Here is a 22,311-nt window from a genome sequence, read left to right as displayed (position 1 = left end):
AATAATAGGGGGGGGGGGGGGGGGGGGGGGGGGGGGGAATCTGGTTGGAAAAATCTGCCTAAGTGCCAGTGGAACTCACGCACCAAATGTTCTGTACAAATTGAATTATGTATATGGATTGTTCACCCACACTGAGAATCAATAATTTCACCAATTTTTGCCTGTTATTGATATAGATACTGACATACATGGCCACATCTTTTGATTGCAGTGACATAGTAACTTAAATATTTTACACTGTGAAGGGACCGTGGCCCTTAATATGTGACACTAATTTCAGCTGGGTATGTCTACACCTGCCTGAGAAAAAATGGTCTTAACAGGTAGACAGACGGACAGATAGCAAATGACTTTTTTCTCTTCTTTTATTTCCAGAGTTTTTCCTTTACTTTTACTGTCAAAGCTTTGTTTGCCAAATTTCATGATTCTAGATCACTGGCGAGTACCTTATAGATTTTGATGATTGAGTTTGCAAGTATAAAAATTTGTTACACAAATGGCCATATCTTTTGACTGCACTAACTTAGAAGTTCTAACTTTTTACATCGCCAAGGCACCTTAGACCGTAATATGTGGCATAAATTTCAACATAATATGTCCACCTGCTCCTGAGAAAAAGACAGACAGGCAGGCAGGCAATGAAGTAATCCTATAGGGGTCCAGTTTAGGGATGGGAAAAACCTACAGGTTAAAACCGATGCCGGTATTTTCTGGTATTTATTTGGTTTTGGGTATAAAAGGTGTTTTTTTAATAATTTTTTACTAATAAATGATTAAAAAACTCGAATACAATTGGTCATGGCGGCAGTGCTAAAATTTTTCATTTTCAAACAAACCTTTTTTAAAAAAAGGTGTAATTTTTATTTGTTAACAATTGCACTTGCTTAAAATATTGTTTCATCATAGAAAATGGGACAAGTGAACAGCAACATTTTAATAGCAATGTACATTTAAATGAGTAACTAAACGTGGCATAAGAATTGGTTCAGCCTTGATGAAACAATGATGTCTCGCCTGCCACATGTTGCGGCTTACTGTATGCGTGTACGAGCTATGTGCAAGATGTGTCCCCAACCACTCTATACGGTAGTCTCTCACTGTCATTGCCAGGCTTCAGTTGTATTGCATGTGCAAGATGTGTCCCCAACCACTCTATACGGTAGTCTCTCACTGTCATTGCCAGGCTTCAGTTGTATTGCAGAGTGGCACCAACCCTAACTGGGAATATTTTTACAAAGTAATGTAGCAATGAAGTACGATGCTTAATTAGCTTTAATAGAATAAAGATTTGTCTGCCCTTTCCACTAAATAATTGTAGAGGAAGGAAATCAATTAACTTAAAACTTGACAACAATTCATTCATAATATACAATAAAAATAGAAAATAGCTGATATGCTGTCTGTGTCTACATAATATGTCTTTATATGCTTGTAGCCCTCGAAAATGGATGAATGAACATGACAATCAAGCTTCTTAAACCTCGGTATTCATCCTGCAGCCCGGCGACTAGCGTGAGTTTTGGTGTTCTCGTAAAGATAAGTAATTTTAGATTATAAAACATATAGTTTACTACTGATTAAGTGGTGAATAGGTGTATCAATGTGCCTTTTAAGTGTACCATTAAAGGTTTCATTTTCCTTTACGTAATATAGCAGAAAACACGAAAAGATTGTACAGTCGTACTTTCTGTTTACGTTTTGCTGCAGCAAATCTATAGAATTTCGTTTCGTTGTTCTTTGCTCTCTCCAGCAATTTAACTGTAGCGAACCTATTCATTACTTAACTAGCATTTCCGGAAAGTAGCATAAAGTTTAAGTTGTTGTTTCAGAAACTTTGCACTATTGTTTTTGTTTACACACCGTTGCATATAGGCCAAATTTGAGCAACCATATTTTCGTGTTGATCTGTAATTTAACTGACTTATTCTTAATAAACTATTACGTTTATCATGAGTGAAAGTGCTTGACTTGCCGCAGAATTGTTAGGTCGGGGCTTTGGTGTGATGGGTGCTGCAGTTTTTTCCATGTGGGCGACTGTAGTGGTGTGGGAATAGGGGAAGTAAATGAGACTCATCAGTGGTTTTGTATGATCTGTAGTAGAGATAGGAAGATACTAGAACAGGAGGAGAAAATTGCCACCCTTCAGGCTGAGTTAGACAAGGCCAGGGGAGATCTTGACAGGTTAAGGAGGGAGTGGCAACAGGCAACAGGAGGAACAGGCCTAGAACTTTGTCTGACAGCTTCATGGTGAATGTGGAAAATAGATTTGACCTGTTGCTTCAGTTAGAAGCTGGTGAGCCTAAAGCAGTTGCAAGTGTAGACAGGGCACAACAAACTTTCAGCAGCAAATTGAAAAGTAAGAATGTAGGGAAATCAGTAAAGAGAAAGAAAGTGGTGTTGTTGGATAGTTCCCATGGAAGAGGTGTTGGCCAACTTTTGCAGGATGAACTAGGTACAGAATACCAGGTCACCAATTTTTTTAAGCCTAGTGCTGGTCTGGAGCAGGGAAAGAGAATTTAGGATCACTGCAAAGATTTCACTAAGGAAGACACCGTGGTTATAGTGAGTGGGGCAGGTAATAGTATTGACAGAGTCCTGGGTACAGTATAGAGCGTGACCTGGCAAAGATTGCATCAGCATCGAAGCATACTAGTGTTGAGTTTGTATCTGTTCTTGGGCACCATGACCGACCTCATTTGAACTCTTCTCTCAAGAGGGTTAACTTAGAGTTGGAACCGCTTGGAACCACATTGGTGTGGTTCCTGTTCATTCTCTCAATAGGTGGGATTATACTAGGCATGGCCTTCACCTCAACAGGAAGGGGAAGGGTAAACTGGCTGGGGAAATAGCAGGAAAGTTAAAGGGGGGAGGTGCTGTCATGAGTGATAAAATACCAGTAGTCATAGGGTTCAGAAGAGACCCTTTTTAGGGTAGCGAGGACAGAAAGAAACCAAATTTTAAGAGAGGTTAGGACTGAGACAAACCTTCAGTTTGAGAAAGAAACCAAAAAACATAATTCTAGCTTATTACGTCAGCATAAACAGCTATTGGTTAAGAATTTTCAACAGTCAGCAGATATTTTAACTCAGTCAGTGTGAAATGTCAGCTATCTTTATTGCATCACAATATTAGAGGACTGAGAAATAAAATTAATGAATTAATTATCTGCATAGATGAATTAGAGTCTTCAAAAGCCCAGCTGACATTATCTGCCTCTCTGAACATCATGTGACCACTGGTATAGAACTTTTAAGTGTTATAAGGTTTAGGTTAGCATCTCACTTTTGCAGATCAGAAATGGAGAAAGGAGGAGTTGCCACGTTCATCAGGAACTGTCATAAATTTAAGAACATAGAAATTCATAAATTTTGCCTAAAACAGCATATGGAAGCATGTGCAACAGAAGTAGAATTTCACAAAAAATCCTTCATAATATTAAGTGTATATCGAGCACCTGCAGGTAACTTTAATCTGTTCATAAACAGAGTTAGTAACACTATCATTCAACTTAATTCCCACTGTAAACTTCCCCACTAGGGTAGCCAATTGCTCTCAAACAGCCATTGATAATATCTTTATAGAAAAGTCCAATGAACAAAATGATATAACAAAACCAATAGTCAATGGCCTCTCAGACCATGACATGCAGTTCCTTCCGTTAAATGTTAATACTGAACAGGATATAAAATCTGTTACATCTGAGCTCAAGAAGGGAATCAATAAGCCAAAAATTGATTATTTTAGGATACTCCTCTGAGACATTCACTGGACTTATGTTTACAGTGCTCATGGCATGAATGAAAAATATAACACTTTTGCTAATAAAGTGCTTATCTTATTAGAACACTGTTTTCCCCCAAAACTTACCAAGGTTAGAGCAAAGTCTACAAAGAAGCCATGGATTACTCAAGGAATAGGGGTATCTTGTAAAACAAGTAGAAAACTGTTATCTGTCAATACGAAACAGTTCCGATGTTGATGCTATAGCACATTACAAGAAATAATGCAAAATATTAAAGACTGTACTACAGACATCAAAGAAATATATTACAAGGAGAAGACAGTCATATCAGATAGCAAGATAAATACTATATGGGATATAGTGAAGGAGGATACCAGTAGAACCAGACATGAAGAGGGACAAATAGCATTAAGAGTAAACGATACATTGGTGACAGATGTGTATAGTGTTGCATAACTTCTTAACAAACATTTTATAACTGTTACTGACAAGATGGGGTTGTCAGGTTCTGTAGATGCTGCTATGGAATACCTCAGACCAGACATTTCCAGTAATTTCTATAATATGAATTTGCCCCTCACTACCCCAGCGGAAATAATGTCCATCATAAAATCTTTAAAATCAAAAACATCTAGTGGGTATGATGAAATATGAACAAAGTTAATTAAAGAATGTGATTCTGAGTTAAGTAACATATTAAGCTATCTGCGTAACCAGTCGTTTATCAGTGGAATATTTCCTGAATGGTTGAAATATGCTGAAGTTAAGCCAGTGTTTAAGAAGGGAGATAAAGAAATAGCATCAAATTACAGTCCAATTTCACTTTTGCCAGCATTCTCAAAAATTTTAGATAAAGTAATGTACAATCGGCTTTATAACCATCTTATCTCAAATAACATACTGACAAAGTCACAGTTCGGATTTCTAAAGGGTTCTGATATTGAGAAGGCTATCTACACTTACAGTGAAAATGTGCTTAATTCATTAGACAAAAAATTATAGGCAACTGGTATATTTTGTGATCTGTCAAAGGCATTTGACTGTGTGAGTCACAATATCCTTTTAAGTAAATTAAGGACGTTATTAGGAAAGAGACATGTATTAAGCTATCAGGCATCATCAAACTGGGAACTAATTACGTGTGGGGTCCCACAAGGTTCCATTTTAGGGCCCTCACTTTTTCTTGTGTATATCAATGACCTTTCATCAGTAACATTACCAGAAGCCAAGTTTGTTTTGTTTGCCGATGGTACAAACATTGCAATAAATAGGAAATCAAGTGTAGTCTTAGAGAGGTCAGCTAATAAAATATTTGTGGACATTAATCACTGGTTCCTTGCCAATTCTTTGTCATTAAACATTGAAAAAACGCACTACACGCAGTTCAGAACTTGTAAGGAGTGTCCCATGAGTATATGCCTAACATACGATGACAAGCAGATAGAAGAAGTGGGCAGTGTTAAATTCTTGGGATTACAGCTTGATAATAAATTCAACTGGGAGGAGCACACCACAGAACTGCTGAAGTGTCTTAACAAATCTCTATTTGCAATGTGAATTGTGTCAGACATAGGGGATATAAAAATGAAAAAGCTGGCATACTATGCTTACTTTCATTCCATAATGTCACATGGGATTATTTTTTGGGGTAATTCATCAAGCCAAGCTAAAGTTTTCCGGGCACAAAAATGTGCAGTAAGAGTTATATGTGGTGTGAACTCAAGAACATCCTGCAGAAGCCTGTTTAGGGAACTAGGGATACAAACTACTGCTTCCCAATATATTTATTCCTTAATGAAATTTGTCATTAAAATACATAACTTTTTCAAACCAACAGCTCAATTCAATTTATGGAATCAATACTAGAAATTAGAATAATCTTCACAAGGATATCAAGTCACTTAGTCTTGTACAAAAAGGTGTGCATTATTCAGGAACACACATTTTCACTAACTTGCCAGCAGCCATAAAAAGCTTAACAACCAATGAAATTAAGTAAGTTTAAGAGAAGCCTAAAGGATTTATTGGTGGCCAACTCCTCCTACTCCATTGATGAATTTCTCAGTAGAAACAACTGGTTTGTGTATCTATAAACATCTGCACCATTTCCGTGCAGCAATGTGTTCCTTGTAAATAGGTATTATGGTAGTTGTATTACATGTTTATTACCTTATAATTTTTTTTATTTTAAATTCAGTGTATTAGTATTTGTAAAATGATTCTTTCATATAGCGTTCATTAAAAAATGACGACCATTCCACTTAGGACCTGTGGAATGGTACATTAGCTTATTTGTTTGAGCTGTAAATATTTGTCATGTATTGTTGTTTTTCTGACATGTTCTACATCTTGGAGGACCTCCTCACTATGGATCAATTGGAATGAAAGTTAATGTAATCTAATCTTTTGCACTAACTATTCAAAATGTCCAAATAGTGGTAGTATCCCCAATTACATGATTTTTAAACAGAGGTTCAAAAAATTAGAATCAGTAGAAGAATTGTGGTGATCTTTTGTAGTATTCAACCATTCACCACTTTTCAAAGAAAGCAGTGAATGTGGACAGATCAACTTTTCTTTTAATTTGCCTATTTAATTTAATGCTTTTATTCTGTATCTTGAAACAAAGTCAGAATGGTCAATCTTTGTTCAATTTCTACGTTTATTACAGAAGTACTAGGAATCAAAAATCCAAAAATCAGTTATTTCAGAAAATACTTATTTTGAGTGGCTTTATTAGTCTGGTTAAATTGGCATTGAAAAAACTGATATACCTGAAAACTGGTTGTTTCTGTAATAACCGCCATCCCTAGTTCAGTTTTTACCGAGAGGGGTACAGAACGCCAAAAAGAATAAGATACATAAGAGAGAAACAAAAACAGATGAGACAGTATACAAAAAAGAAAGAAGAAAATACAATTTGAGTGGCTTTATTAGTCGGGTTAAATTGGCATTGAAAAAACTGATATACCTGAAAACTGGTTGTTTCTGTAATAACCGCCATCCCTACTTCAGTGTTTACCGAGAGGGGTACAGAACGCCAAAAAGAATAAGATACATAAGAGAGAAACAAAAACAGATGAGACAGTATACAAAAAAGAAAGAAGAAAATACAATAGAAGAAATTAGCAACAAAACTTATGGGAAACTTCTGAAGCTGGAGGAGAGCATTAAGATGACCACCATCTAGCTCTCTATATGATCAATGAACACACACAAGCTTACATGTTGGTAGTACTTTATGGCCCAAAATAGTCAGCAATGTTGTGCACTTTATCCCCTCAGCCATCTTGGGACTACCAACATTTTCCACTTTCCATAGCTGTGTTACCTTTCAGACTAGCCAATTCATTTAATTTCTGCAGTGCTTTATTAACTACGAAATATTTTAATTCTCATTTTCTGCTCACCAGTCTATGCCTTTCCCTCTCATTTATACTGTGTTTTGTGTAGTGTTTCATGTAATGTTTGGAGTGCCTTAATGTCATATTTCACAGTTAATGAGTTTTTTCATCCTCCACTTTCATAATTCCCTGGTGACAGATTAGCTTCAAAAGTTAGAAACTTGTAATAGTTTTTTGTGTGACTGACAGCTATAACTGATAGTTATCTCATAAGATAATTACTTATTTTTACTGTGTTGGTAACAACTAGTTATGAATGGCTTGAGTTTGGAAATACAATCTTCTCCACCAGTGATCACAATAGTAAGTCTGCTTATTCAGATACTCAAACAAAATGATACCGTCATCACTTTTACATGGTACTCACCAACCATTTTAGTTGTTGTCATGTACTTTGAACCCTTGGTTTCTTTGCTTGAGTTATCAAACCAGTTGAGGACATCTAACACAGCTTGTGGGTTGCTCTTCTGCTCCTGTTTGCTGATGTTTGAACTCATCAGTAACCTTGCCCATGCTTCTGGCATACCCTGTTAAGATTTTAAAATACAAATTAACAGAGAATATAATTCATTAAGCAAACAAAACAAGTTAAACAACTCTGATAAAAAATGTCAAGCTGATAAACTGAAATTACACTATACCCCTCTGCAAAAAAGGAGTAATTACATAGGCAAATACAGTTTCACTTTGTGTCTCCAAAAACATTCTGAAAAATGCCACTAAGATCTGGAATATCACAACTTATCCAAAAATCTAAATGGAATGCATCAAATAGTGACAAGTGTTTCTGAAGCCTGTGTTGTTGTTGTTGTGGTCTTCAGTCCTGAGACTGGTTTGATGCAGCTCTCCATGCTACTCTATCCTGTGCAAGCTTCTTCATCTCCCAGTATCTACTGCAACCTACATCCTTCTGAATCTGCTTAGTGTATTCATCTCTTGGTCTCCCTCTACGATTTTTACCCTCCACACTGCCCTCCAATGCTAAATTTGTGATCCCTTGATGCCTCAAAACATGTCCTACCAACCGATCCCTTCTTCTAGTCAAGTTGTGCCACAAACTTCTCTTCTCCCCAATCCTATTCAATACCTCCTCATTAGTTACGTGATCTACCCACCTTATCTTCAGCATTCTTCTGTAGCACCACATTTCGAAAGCTTCTATTCTCTTCTTGTCCAAACTAGTTATCGTCCATGTTTCACTTCCATACATGGCTACACTCCATACAAATACTTTCAGAAACGACTTCCTGACACTTAAATCTATACTCGATGTTAACAAATTCCTCTTCTTGAGAAACGCTTTCCTTGCCATTGCCAGTCTACATTTTATATCCTCTCTACTTCGACCATCATCGGTTATTTTACTCCCTAAATAGCAAAACTCCTTTACTACTTTAAGTGTCTCATTTCCTAATCTAATTCCCTCAGCATCACCCGACTTAATTTGACTACATTCCATTATCCTCGTTTTGCTTTTGTTGATGTTCATCTTATATCCTCCTTTAAAGACACTGTCCATTCCGTTCAACTGCTCTTCCAAGTCCTTTGCTGTCTCTGACAGAATTACAATGTCATCGGCGAACCTCAAAGTTTTTACTTCTTCTCCATGAATTTTAATACCTACTCCGAATTTTTCTTTTGTTTCCTTTACTGCTTGCTCAATATACAGATTGAATAACATCGGGGAGAGGCTACAACCCTGTCTTACTCCTTTCCCAACCACTGCTTCCCTTTCATGCCCCTCGACTCTTATAACTGCCATCTGGTTTCTGTACAAACTGTAAATAGCCTTTCGCTCCCAGTATTTTACCCCTGCCACCTTCAGAATTTGAAAGAGAGTATTCCAGTTAACATTGTCAAAAGCTTTCTCTAAGTCTACAAATGCTAGAAACGTAGGTTTGCCTTTTCTTAATCTTTCTTCTAAGATAAGTCGTAAGGTCAGTATTGCCTCACGTGTTCCAACATTTCTACGGAATCCAAACTGATCTTCCCCGAGGTCGGCTTCTACCAGTTTTTCCATTCGTCTGTAAAGAATTCGCGTTAGTATTTTGCAGCTGTGACTTATTAAACTGATTGTTCGGTAATTTTCACATCTGTCAACACCTGCTTTCTTTGGGATTGGAATTATTATATTCTTCTTGAAGTCTGAGGGTATTTCGCCTGTCTCATACATCGTGCTCACCAGATGGTAGAGTTTTGTCATGACTGGCTCTCCCGAGGCCATCAGTAGTTCAAATGGAATGTTGTCTACTCCCGGGGCCTTGTTTCGACTCAGGTCTTTCAGTGCTCTGTCAAACTCTTCACGCAGTATCTTATCTCCCATTTCGTCTTCATCTACATCCTCTTCCATTTCCATAATATTGTCCTCAAGTACATCGCCCTTGTATAAACCCTCTATATACTCCTTCCACCTTTCTGCCTTCCCTTCTTTGCTTAGAACTGGGTTGCCATCTGAGCTCTTGATATTCATACAAGCGGTTCTCTTCTCTCCAAAGGTCTCTTTAATTTTCCTGTAGGCAGTATCTATCTTACCCCTAGTGAGACAAGCCTCTACATCCTTACATTTGTCCTCTAGCCATCCCTGCTTAGCCATTTTGCACTTCCTGTCGATATCATTTTTGAGACGTCTGTATTCCTTTTTGCCTGCTTCATTTACTGCATTTTTGTATTTTCTCCTTTCATCAATTAAATTCAATATTTCTTCTGTTACCCAAGGATTTCTATTAGCCCTCGTCTTTTTACCTACTTGATCCTCTGCTGCCTTCCCTACTTCATCCCTCAGAGCTACCCATTCTTCTTCTACTGTATTTCTTTCCCCCATTCCTGTCAATTGTTCCCTTATGCTCTCCCTGAAACTCTGTACAACCTCTGGTTCTTTCAGTTTATCCAGGTCCCATCTCCTTAAATTCCCACCTTTTTGCAGTTTCTTCAGTTTAAATCTGCAGTTCATAACCAATAGATTGTGGTCAGAATCCACATCTGCCCCAGGAAATGTCTTACAATTTAAAACCTGGTTCCTAAATCTCTGTCTTACCATTATATAATCTATCTGATACCTACTAGTATCTCCAGGATTCTTCCAGGTATACAACCTTCTTTTATGATTCTTGAACCAAGTGTTGGCTATGATTAAGCTATGCTCTGTGCAAAATTCTACAAGGCGGCTTCCTCTTTCATTCCTTCCCCCAATCCATATTCACCTACTATGTTTCCTTCTCTTCCTTTTCCTACTGACGAATTCCAGTCACCCATGACTATTAAATTTTCGTCTCCTTTCACTACCTGAATAATTTCTTTGATCTCGTCATACATTTCATCTATTTCTTCATCATCTGCAGAGGTAGTTGGCATATAAACTTGTACTACTGTAGTAGGCATGGGCTTTGTGTCTATCTTGGCCACAATAATGCGTTCACTATGCTGTTTGTAGTAGCTAACCCGCACTCCTATTTTTTTATTCATTATTAAACCTACTCCTGCATTACCCCTATTTGACTTTGTATTTATAACCCTGTAATCACCTGACCAAAAGTCTTGTTCCTCCTGCCACCGAACCTCACTAATTCCCACTATATCTAACTTTAACTTATCCATTTCCCTTTTTAAATTTTCTAACCTACCTGCCCGATTAAGGGATCTGACATTCCACGCTCCGATCCGTAGGACGCCAGTTTTCTTTCTCCTGATAACGACGTCCTCCTGAGTAGTCCCCGCCCGGAGATCCGAATGGGGGACTATTTTACCTCCGGAATATTTTATACATTGAAAATTTTGTCAATACCAAGTATCATTTATTTACTAATACAGCACACAGTTCAGTTGACCTAGTTGTTTGAAACAGTGCAGTGACTATTATCAAATGTTTCACTCACATTACCTGACACTTACCAAAAAATGATGTACATAATTACATTATTACCCAAATGATATTATCCAATACCACTAATTTATTCAGTCCAAAAACATACTCCATTAACTTTACCTGATATTTTAGGATAGTTGCAAACGCTACGTGCCGTTGTGGAACTATACAAAATTAATTCAAATCTTCCCAACATAGTTTGTAACTAGTTATTGTTACAGTTTTATTTTACTCTTAGACAAAGAATGAAAACAATCTCTGCCTCATTATCAAAACCAGAATACAAAGTACTAAACACATTACAAATTACAGTTTCCTGCTAATTACAAACAGCATAAGACCAAACAGGTACCTGAAGAAGTTTTTAAGTATTTCATCTAGCATTATCAGACAACAGAACACAAGGGCACAAACTGTACTAAAAGACAGGATTAAAGTGGTACAGGTAGACTAACAAGAACTTCCAAACCAATCCATGGTTCAATAGCACATTCATGGTTCACACTTAACAGGAGAACCATGTCAAAAATGTGATATACATATCTCAATATGCAGATATTTTTTTCAGTAGCACTGGGCACTAATTTAAGAAACTGATTAAAAATTTTAATGCAGCCATAGTGCCTCAAAAACTGAGTCAATGGAAGGTAAATGTAATGTTAAATAACATGTTATTGATTGTTTAGAATAGTGTTTTTATTAACTGTTAGTGTTCATGTCATGGTGCAGATTTATCATTAAGACTTAAACATCTTAATGATGTAACTCCTCTATTACTTTAAAACAACTGATATCTATGCATGTGGAAGAATGAAGTCAGTTAAAAATATTTTTAAGTTAACAGCATTGTATCACAACTGATGCACTAATTAGGATGCTGCACTTCAACATATACAATGATAGACAATGAAAGCACTAAATTCTAAACAGACTCAATGGAGCTTATCTTTACCTTTACATTTAACTGCCAACTTCTTTAAAATGAAAAATGTGTGGGTACAAAATTTAGCTGGCTTACAGTCATGATATCCTGTAATTATTAGAGGTGTGAAGTTTACTGTACCCTTGTCATGTATAAATGAGCAAATGTGTCCATAATTTTATTGTAAAGATTATGATGTTTAACTACCATAGACGTGGATCATTTCTATGTATATGATATTCAGTGTTAGTTAAAATATTGTTTTTTTATTTGTTTGAGGCACTCTTTGGGTGGCATGTGGCCTTTTCAGTTCACCAGCAGATGTCTGCATATCACAGCAGGTGCTGCAAGGAGCTACCAACAATACTGCAAAAACTGCCAAGGAGAGTCTCAGAATTCACCGGAGTACAGAAAAAATATGATAACTCTGAGATCAGGCTCTTCTCAAAAAGATTACAACAAAATCTAAATCTATTATTTGCACCTGTAGTGTCAGCAATACGGCATGTGAAAGACATTTGCGATGTGTGTTTATTTTTTTAGTGAAGTCAACAGTTCCCTCATAAATCTAAGTTAATACAAATAATAATGATACAGTTGATACCTGCTGCTTCTGAGATACTTAAATTTAAATGCATATAAAGTTAATATCTGATAAACAATAAAGAATGGATCTTTAAAGATAGAAAAAAGGTCCATAAAGCACAACCACTGAATTCTTCCCTTGGATATAACATACAGCACCTGTCCTTCAACTTAATTATTTACACAGTATAACTGTACTGTTCAATTATTACCTTAAACTTAACATGCAGATCCAATTCTTCCATTGCAAAAATCACTTCAGTACCATTAACAGCCATTCCTACAGTAAACTTCCCTGCCTTTACTTGCACTGAGTTTAAATCTTCTCAGTAGGTTTATCTGCCCTTATCTCTTGTCAGTTCTTAGAAACCAAATACAACACTGCTACTCTTTTATCAACAGCAGAGACATCAGTGATTTTATGACAGAGCCAACTATGTAGTAAATGAGCAAAATAGCAGCATAAATTAACAGTCATCGAGTTGTAAAGATGACAATTTTGACTCCAGACAGTCTTTAAAAAGCTACCGCAAAAACATATTTTCAAAGGTAGCTGCCACTAAGACATGCCTACAATTCTACCCAAAACAAAAACTTTTAGTATTTCTGTTGAAATTCTGACTTTATTCAGCCCTCAAAACATTTTGGTCATGAAGTTGGAATTCAAGATCTCATCCTACTCACACAGGCCAGAGAAATGAATATTTTTTTAAGTAAATGGGTAAACAATCTTTCTTAAAAACTGGATTAACAATTTAGGTGTCCCTAATGAAAAGAATTACAAAAAACCATAACAGCAAAACCCCATTCACCCATCTCTCTCTCTCTCTCTCTCTCTCTCTCTCTCTCTCTCTCTCTCTCTCACACACACACACACACACACACACACACACACAGAGAGAGAGAGAGAGAGAGAGAGAGAGAGAGAGAGAGAGAGAGAGAGAGAGAGAGAGAGAGGGAGGGGGAGGGGGGGAGGGAGGAGAGAGAGAGAGAGAGAGAGAGAGAGAGAGAGAGAGAGAGAGAGAAGAAAAAGTATTTCAGAAAGTCGTACAACCTAAATTTCACGTGAACAATGGTTTCTTTTATATGAGCTGCAATAAACAGCATCTTAGTTTCCACTGCCTTAGAATGTTTCATTTTTTTATAGCAATCAATTTTATTAAATTTGGTGGAATTTTAAACAATACAATATGGATATGAGGGAATCAGTCACAAACTATAACTGAACACATGAACTGTCATTTGTTGCAAAGCAGCAAATGGAAATCCATAATTAGTAAGCACCGTTACACTTGAATAGTTATTACTACTGTCACAAAATATTAGCATATACATTCTATGTCCTAGCTCAGCCTAGCCAGCAGTTGTTACAGTGTATTAACATCTGTTTCTTGTTTCACTTACAAAACAGTGTCCTTAACAAGGTAAGAGACAATACATTGACAGTGAAAAAAAAAACTTTTCTGCAAACTGAGAAATATTATATAATCAAGTATAGATAGAAGTGTTAGAATGTCTTTCTTGAAAGTATTTGTGTAGACTAAAGTCTTACAATGAAGTGAACCACACATATGTACAAGAAGTGAGCAAAAGTTTTGGAAATGTGGTGCTACAAAAGAATACCAAACATCAAAAAGATATGTGATATCTAATGCAGAAGTAATGAATCTAATTGGGAAAAAAAGAGCTTTAAAGTACAACTTAAAACAGGGGAAAAATTGGTTGGAAACATCCTAATATAGTGTGAAATAATTAATTTGGTTATGGAGGGAAGTGGAGATGATAAAAATAGTAGAGGGAGACCAATGCTCAACTATAGAAGGCAGGTGCAAGTGGATGTAGGTTGTAACAATTATGCTCAGATGAAAATAATACACAGGATAAACTAAAGTGGAGAGCTGCATTAGATTAGTCTTCAGACTGAAGATAACAACAACAATACATCCAAAGTACCACTAATCATGTTCATTAATGAGAAAGATTTGGGCAAAGTGACAACACACAGGTCACACTTTTGACTGGTTTGTCAGAATTTTTTTCACTTCATTTAGTCAGAACTATTTAATACCTGCTTGTAGAGAATCTACTTTGTAGACACAGAAAACAAACACAAATGTAGTGAAGCATAGCAGGAGTGAGAAGAATCAGAATTTAAGCAGTAACCCTTACTGCTATATACAGAGAAACCTAACAGAATATGAGCAAAGCAAGGAACATGCAGACAAGGTTGATACATGGGAAGAAATGTTTCTTCAACAACAGAAATCTATTAATGACAATATCTAGTAATGAGGGAGGAAATTCTAAAACTGTACACTGAGAGTACAGCAATGTAAGCAAGTGAAACTTGCACAGCATAAAAACTGGAAAAGAAGTCAATGCTTACCTTTTAACACATGATGCTAAAATAATTTTGCTTTTTATCAATTATTTGATAGATAACTAACAAATTGAGTACTTATTTACTTCCATTAGTGGGGCATGTGCTGAAGATTCCAGGTCAATTTGGCCTGAAGAACTGCTGACTGACAAAACACGTTAAATAACTTAACGAACACAGTGAATAATATTCTCTGATGATTTGATGTCAATGCCAAAGAATAAAAGAAAATGTCATGGTTTATTACATTTAGGGACATTCCGAATAAGTTAAGACAAAATTTCCACTTGATCCCATCGATGTTACTTTGCATCAAATGTTGATAAATGATATATAATTTGTACAAAAACAAAAAGGTTCAATAGTATTTGAATCCAAAGTGGGATACTGCTGCACTCTGTATCATTCCCCATTATATATGCAGGCACAGTAAAAAATAACTACATGAAATGAAATGAACACAGAAAACCTATTGTAAGCAGAGCAACTGCAGAGGAAACTACATATGAGACCTTTACGCGACCTAAGCTAGAAGGATGTTTAAGTATCTGTGACTCCCACCACCAGCAAATTAAAGAAAGATATTGAAGCAATTCAGATGTGTGACAATTTTGTTGGAACCCACTGATTCAGTCAGTGCAGGAGTATCTGGACACACACAGAATTTGATTTGAGATCATTGAAATAACATTAAATTCCTCTCATAAAAGACAGATGGGAAACATTTTTTGAGAGGCTATAAAACTATACATTGTGCAATAAGTCAGAATTTACTACATAAAAGTAGACTTGCAGAAAAACTGTTCAGAACTCACACCAAGTGGAATATAACACAAACTGCTGCATTTATTAGATGCTTGGGGATGTAGAACCACTGGGTCTAACCTTCCCCACCTCCAATAATATCACTGCCCTACCTCAGCAAGAAGAAGTGTATCTTTGCCAGATCAGTTCTCTCTAGTGTGCAATCTACACTAAATGCATTGTGTATATGCTGCGAGACTAAAAGTATTGATAGTAAATGACGGGAGTGCGAGTTATTATTTATCATCCTAATTATCATGCCTGCTCCCCACTACCTACAGGTGTAAATTGTATGCAGAAACACAGGTATTGAATAAAGACAAAATAAATGGAGAATGTCACCAAAATACCCAGATTACTTTTACATCAGAATAAATGACAGAAGGTTTTAGTTCCTAGGAAACAGTGTGGTAGATAGTGACTATGGACTGTTCATGAATACAGTGGAAGAGTGCAAGTGAGTTATGATCAAATTTTTGCTTAGTGGAAATTTCCCTCTTCCTTCATGGTCTCTTAACGCTAATAATCTAGAAAGCTATGAATGGTCAGATTAAGAGGATGTACTTTGACTTCTGATGCTTTCAAAACAGTATATAACTGTCACCTTATTTACAAAAAGAATGGTTGTGGAATACCAGACCAGGTATATGACTTATATGAAGATTTTCTTCAGCAAACATTTCACAGATTATAGTTCTTGATGATTAAACATAATCAGAAGCAGCAGTAGCATTAGTTGTAATCCATGAAATGCAATAGAATCTTTAGTCATTCACTACCCACAATACTACACAAACAGCTCAAGATACCAAAGCAACGTTTTCAGTATGCGACTTACTTTTTATGCAGCACTTGATGAACTGAAATAAGGAGACTGTCATTTGGCGCAGCCTACTGTTGATAAACACAGCCTAACACAGCTGGTACTGTGCTGTGTTGTGCTGTTACTGTGCTGTGTTGTGCTGTAAGTCTTCAGCATCAAATTTAACATGTTTTTAGCTATTGGTTTTTTTTTTCTTCAAATATCCTGTTTCAGTAGCTTGAACCTTTTACAAAATAATCTGTCTGTGATTGATATCTGTGATACACTGTACAAAAAAGTGTCTGTTAGGCAATTTAGATATCTCCCAACTGTCTATAGTGAGGTCACATTAACAGAAAATTTCTGAGGAGTGCAGAAAGACCTGAAGAGGATCCATACTTCATGTAAGAAGTAGCAGTTAAGTGTCAACTTCACAAAATTTAATTTAATTTAATGTTGATAAATAGGTGAAAACCTGATATTGTTGGATTATACTAAAACCAATAAACAACTGGAAAGCCACCAAATTATGCACAGCTGGGATGATTTCAGTTAGATTACACACTTAAAACTTGAGAAAGTAAAACATTATTTAGAAACCTCTTCATGGTCCAGAAATGAATCAAATCGTGGAACACATTGCCAAAGGTGCATAATGAATGGGGTAAAATAAGAATCAATGCAGAATTACATTATATTTACCTCAAATATCTATATAGGGAAAACTTACTTTCCCTATAAACAACTGACATATCATCCATACACACTCACTCATTCACACAGCCTTTTGGCATATATGGCCTACAACTATACCAAATCAACACTTCATCTAGACTAAAAATAGAGTTTCTATGTCCCAGACGGAGTATACGTTGTTAATCTTTTCTTTACACACACAAGCAAATGTTTGGAGCTTACATGTAATGCAGCCCATTTTCAACCACCATGACATACTCCAACAGGGACAAAAACTCCCTTTGCCTTGAGCTAGTTCTACACCCCGATGTTTGAAACGTAGCTGACATGCTACTCTATCACCAATACACAATGGACATGAAGAAGGAGCCAAGCTGCCTCTGAGGTCTGGTCATCTCCCTGAGTAGGATGCGCAACTGGCCATGAAGCACTTTCCACCCACAGGCGAGCGACCTTCCGGGGCATACTTCACCCCCTCCCACACTGCATGACAGAAAAGCGAAAGTTCTCAGCACCCAATGATCATTATCTTTACTGTAAGGAGTCTGGGAGTGGTTGCTGACTCAAACACAGAGTCAAACTGTAGATAAGAAGATGTATGTAGTTTTGCCAGGTGAAGGGGCGCTTGCTACGAGTGGTTTTTTTAACGTCTGCATGCAGTACACTACAGTTAGAAGTTGTGGGAATGATCGTCGACCCAGACACACACTGTTAAGATGCAATGAAAGGAGATGTGAGCAGGTGGAGAGGCAGAGGTAACAGATGAGCCAACAAGACACAGGACATCCATTCTCAAATGGCAACATGTAGTATGTCCAGTGAAGGAATTTCATCTACAATGAAGTTTGCATGTGGTCTTCCTTTCCTTGGATGACAATTTTGGACGACAAAATTTTTAACAAGCATGTTGAACAGCAAAATGAATATGGGGTAGCCAATTACACATATGACCACAGCCGCAGAGACAATTCTTGAGACCACAAAGAACTCATCCTGGAGACACAGTTGTCATCAAGACCGTGAAGGGGATTCTTCCTGGTTGGTGTCTGAGCATCAGCTGTCTCTGCATCACTGGACATCCACCACTGGCAACTACCAAAGACATTTGCATCGCCCGCCACACTCTTGCTACTATAACACTGGAAATGTCAGCACTGACGTCAGCACATCTTCCTGCTGCCTTCACAATATTAAATTATTAGACTTACGGATGGAATACATGAGTGTATGTTGTATATTGTCTGAATATGGCTCTCATTTGAAGTATTGTTTGAACTGTCACACCATGTGTTTGATATTTTGTGTCATTTGTGTCTTCTTGGTATTGCATATCAGCACTGTGTTGATCTTGTTGTTGTCTGGTCTTGGAGAGAATTAGGTTAAGTGTATTGTTTAGTTCAACAGAGAGAGAGAGAGAGAGAGAGAGAGAGAGAGAGAGAGAGAGAGAGAGAGAGAGAATAAAAATTGACAAGCGAATTTCGTCAATGTTTCTTGAAGTCAGTAATGAATAACGACGAGTTCAGGTGAGGTGAGTCAATGGTTAAAAGTTAGTTGTACGGAGGGGGCGTTACAAGGAAACCTGAAAGACAGACAGAGTATCATAGGAGTAGAGAGGTAAATAGAGCATTCTGATAGGGAATGAAATGTTAATGAAGTTGTATGCAATGTTAAAGAATGGTGCAGTTCATAGAGAGCCACAACTCACAATAAATGGCTATGAACTCCTCTCCACGGGACACCACCTTGACGAAGCACTGGGACGTCAGCGGAGCTTCTTAAGACTGCAAAGATATAATTATGGGTACCCAGGATCCTTAAGGAAGTCTCTCCCAAGACTCTGTTCAGGAAAATAGGGGCCCAGAACCCGAAAGTCCTGACAGAAGAATGATTAACCAGAAGGTTGCTCCGGAATGATGAATCCTGGTGATGGAAGTTGGTGAGAAGTCCCTGAAGGCGATGCAGGAACAGGACCTGAAACTGTTTTTAGGGTTCTCTCAGGTCACCGTCAGGGTTCTCAAAGACCTTAAAGATGGCAGTAAGACAGAGCCTGGAGCTGCTGCAGATTAATCTGTCGCACAGTTGAGGGGCCTCTGCTACCCTGAGCTGCTGCCTGGGGAGACAGGAAGTGGACGTGGCCCTGATACAAGAACCCTATTTATACAAAGGGGGTGTATCGGGCCTCAGAGGCACTGGAAGTAAGCTGATTTATGCTAGGAATCTAAGAAACTCCAGAACATGCATCTATGTTAGAAACGGCATTTCTTTCATGCCAATAATGATTTCTGCTCTAGGGACTTCGTAACCATCAAAATGCAGCAATGTGAGGAAGGTATCACGAGGGAAATTGTCTTGGTCTCAGTGTACCTTCCTTACGAAGACAGTTCTCCCCCTCCCTTGAAGGTGAGGAGACTCGTAGAGACTTGCCATCGGCAAGGTGACCAACTGCTGGTGGGGTGCGACGCCAATGCCCACAACCTAGTGTGGGGCAGCAAAGACACCAACAGTAGAGGTGAGTACCTTCTTGAATTCCTCTTAGCTAACAACTTAGAGGTCCTGAATAGAGGCAATGAACGTACATTCAGGAATAGCAGAAGGGAAGAAGTAATTGATGTAACATTTGGTTCCTTGATGATGGGTAGCTATGTCAAACAATGGCATGTGAGCCATCCTCGTCAGACCACATGTACATTAAATTCAAGGTTGAAATGGGAATCAGACAGACCATGACTTATAGAAATCCCAGGAAAACAGACTGGGAGACATATGGGAGGGACCTTGACTTAGGCTTATCGGAAATTAAAACCACGATAAGGAAGCCAGTAGAATTTGAGGAAGTAGCAGAGGATGTTATCTCTGCCATAGTGACCTCATATCAGGACAACTGCACAATCACCAGGAAGTGCACAAATAGGAGTGTTCCTTGGTGGAATAACTAATTGGAAACGCAAAGAAAACAGGTACGGAGACTGTTTAATATTGCGAGACGTAAAGGACAATGGGCTAAATATCGTGAGGCCCTTGTCAGTTACAATCATGCAATAGGACAAGCAAAGGAAGCATCCTGGAAGGCATTCTGTGACTAAGTGGAAGGCACGGCTACACAAGCCAGACTTCACAAGATTCTCACTAGAGTACCAACTAATCCAGGAGGTACGCTGAGGAAGGAGGATGGGGAATATACAAAGACAGCACATGAGGCGCTGGAATTGCTCCTCAAAACTCACTTTCCTCAATATGATCTGCTGGATAACACAGACCAGTATGTGACCCCAGAGAGACAATGGTTCTCAGACACTCTAATAGAGGACTGGGAATTGGTCGAGGAGTGTGTGAACTTCAATAAAATCCAGTGGGCAGTGGGAACATTCCAGCCGTTCAAGCCACCTGGCCCAGATGGAATTTTTCCAGCTCTCCTGCAACAGGCAGGTGGAAAGCTTATAAGAATCCTATGCAGGCTACTTAGGGTTAGCTTAGCAGTAGGAGTCATTCCCAATGTTTGGAGGGCAGTGAAGGTTGTCTTCATTCCAAAGCCAGGGAGAATTGATCATACCAAGGCCAAGGATATGAGACCAATCAGTCTGCCCTCCTCCATTCTCAGAACATTGCAAAAGCTGGTTAATGTATATGGTGGGGAGAGAAGGCTAAGTAGGGTCCCTCTACACCCGAACCAACCAGGTAAATCATGTGAGACAGCCCTCCACCAACTCGTCGGGAAGGTGGAAAAAACACTTCACGTCCAAGAAGTAGCCCTCTGCATCTTCCTGGATATCGAGGGAGCCTTTAGTAACACGACCTTCGATTCCATGGTAAGGGCAGCAGAGGTGCATGACCTGAGGACCACTATATGTATGTGGACCAGAGCCATGCTTAGTGGAAGGAAGGTAGAGGCCACCTTGATGAATGAAAAGATGGTAATTAAGACCACTAGATGCTGCCCACAAGGAGGAGTTTTGTCTCCTCTATTGTGGAATCTAGTGGTGAACGAACTCATTGAGGAACTAAATCCCAGACAATGCTTCTGCCAAGGATACACAGATGACCTTGCATAGTAATACTTGGCAAATTCGCTGACACAGTCAAGAATATGGCACAAGGAGGGTTGGACATTGTGCAAAAAATGTGCATTAAACAGGATCTGTGAGTTAATCCTAAGAAGACTGTTGTGGTGCCATTTACGAAGAGACATATTGAGCATGCAAGTTGGAATCTAAAGCTCTTTGATGAAACTCTACCTGTGAAGGGGACAGTGAAATATCTAGTGGTAACCTTGGATGAGAAGCTAACTTGGACCCCTCATATTAAGAGTATCTGCTCCAAGGCAAAAAGTACTTTAGTGAGTACTAGGAGGGCTTGTGGCAAAAACTGGGGCCTAAGCCCAGGGATATGCACTGGATATACACCACAGTGGTTATACCTAGGATTTCCTATGGGGCCGTAGTGTGGTGGAAGAAGGTAGAACAGCAACAGAGCTTGCTGAGGTGCAGAGATTGACCTGCTTAGCCATAACAGGCGGAATTAGCAGCACACCAACTGCTGGAATGGAAGCCATGTTGGATATGCCCCCACTTCACCTTTGGTTTCAGATGGAGGCAGCAGCTGGGGCATACAGATTTAAAACTGGCCAAAACTGGGTCTCATTCGGATATCCAGAATCACACACTAACATAGGGAGTGAGATAAATATAGGTATGGCTGGAGAAATGCCCACCAACTATATAACTCCGAACTGCTTTGACAAGCCTTACAACATAATAATTGGAAGTAGGGAGCAGTGGGAGAAAACAGTTCGACACCATACGGGGGACATTGTTTGGTTCACCGATGAGTCGAAAACAGATCAAGGCGTTGGGGCAGGGTTGTACGGGGTTCAGCCAAGACTGGAGAGCAGCATCTGTCTAGGGAAACTGGCCTCTGTATTCCAAGCCAAAATTGCTGCAATTAGGGCATTTGTGGAGGAGAATATGAGTACGTGCTACAATGATGGTAGGATCGACATATATTCAGACAGCCAGGCAGCCCTGAAATCATTGGCAGCTCCTGCAACAAGATCTAAGATTGTTGCAGATTGCCACAGGGCTCTGGTGGAGCTAGGGAGAAGTGATAGGATAAACCTT

General features: G+C 38.4%; 1 protein-coding gene across 2 annotated transcripts in view; it reads right to left on the bottom strand.

Moving 5' to 3' along the window:
* The window catches only part of LOC126162177 (serine/threonine-protein kinase Pak), a 156,409-nt gene that overhangs the window by 70,497 nt on the left and 63,601 nt on the right, over positions 1-22,311 (bottom strand). For both annotated transcript variants that reach the window (XM_049918488.1, XM_049918489.1), the window contains exon 3: positions 7,514-7,673. In XM_049918488.1, coding sequence (XP_049774445.1) covers positions 7,514-7,673 — 160 coding nt within the window. The remainder of the gene's footprint in view (positions 1-7,513; positions 7,674-22,311) is intronic.

The sequence above is a fragment of the Schistocerca cancellata genome, chromosome 2 (assembly GCF_023864275.1).
Source record: "Schistocerca cancellata isolate TAMUIC-IGC-003103 chromosome 2, iqSchCanc2.1, whole genome shotgun sequence".
NCBI classification, from domain to species: domain Eukaryota; kingdom Metazoa; phylum Arthropoda; class Insecta; order Orthoptera; family Acrididae; genus Schistocerca; species Schistocerca cancellata.
This window is presented reverse-complemented; position numbering and strand designations above follow the sequence as displayed.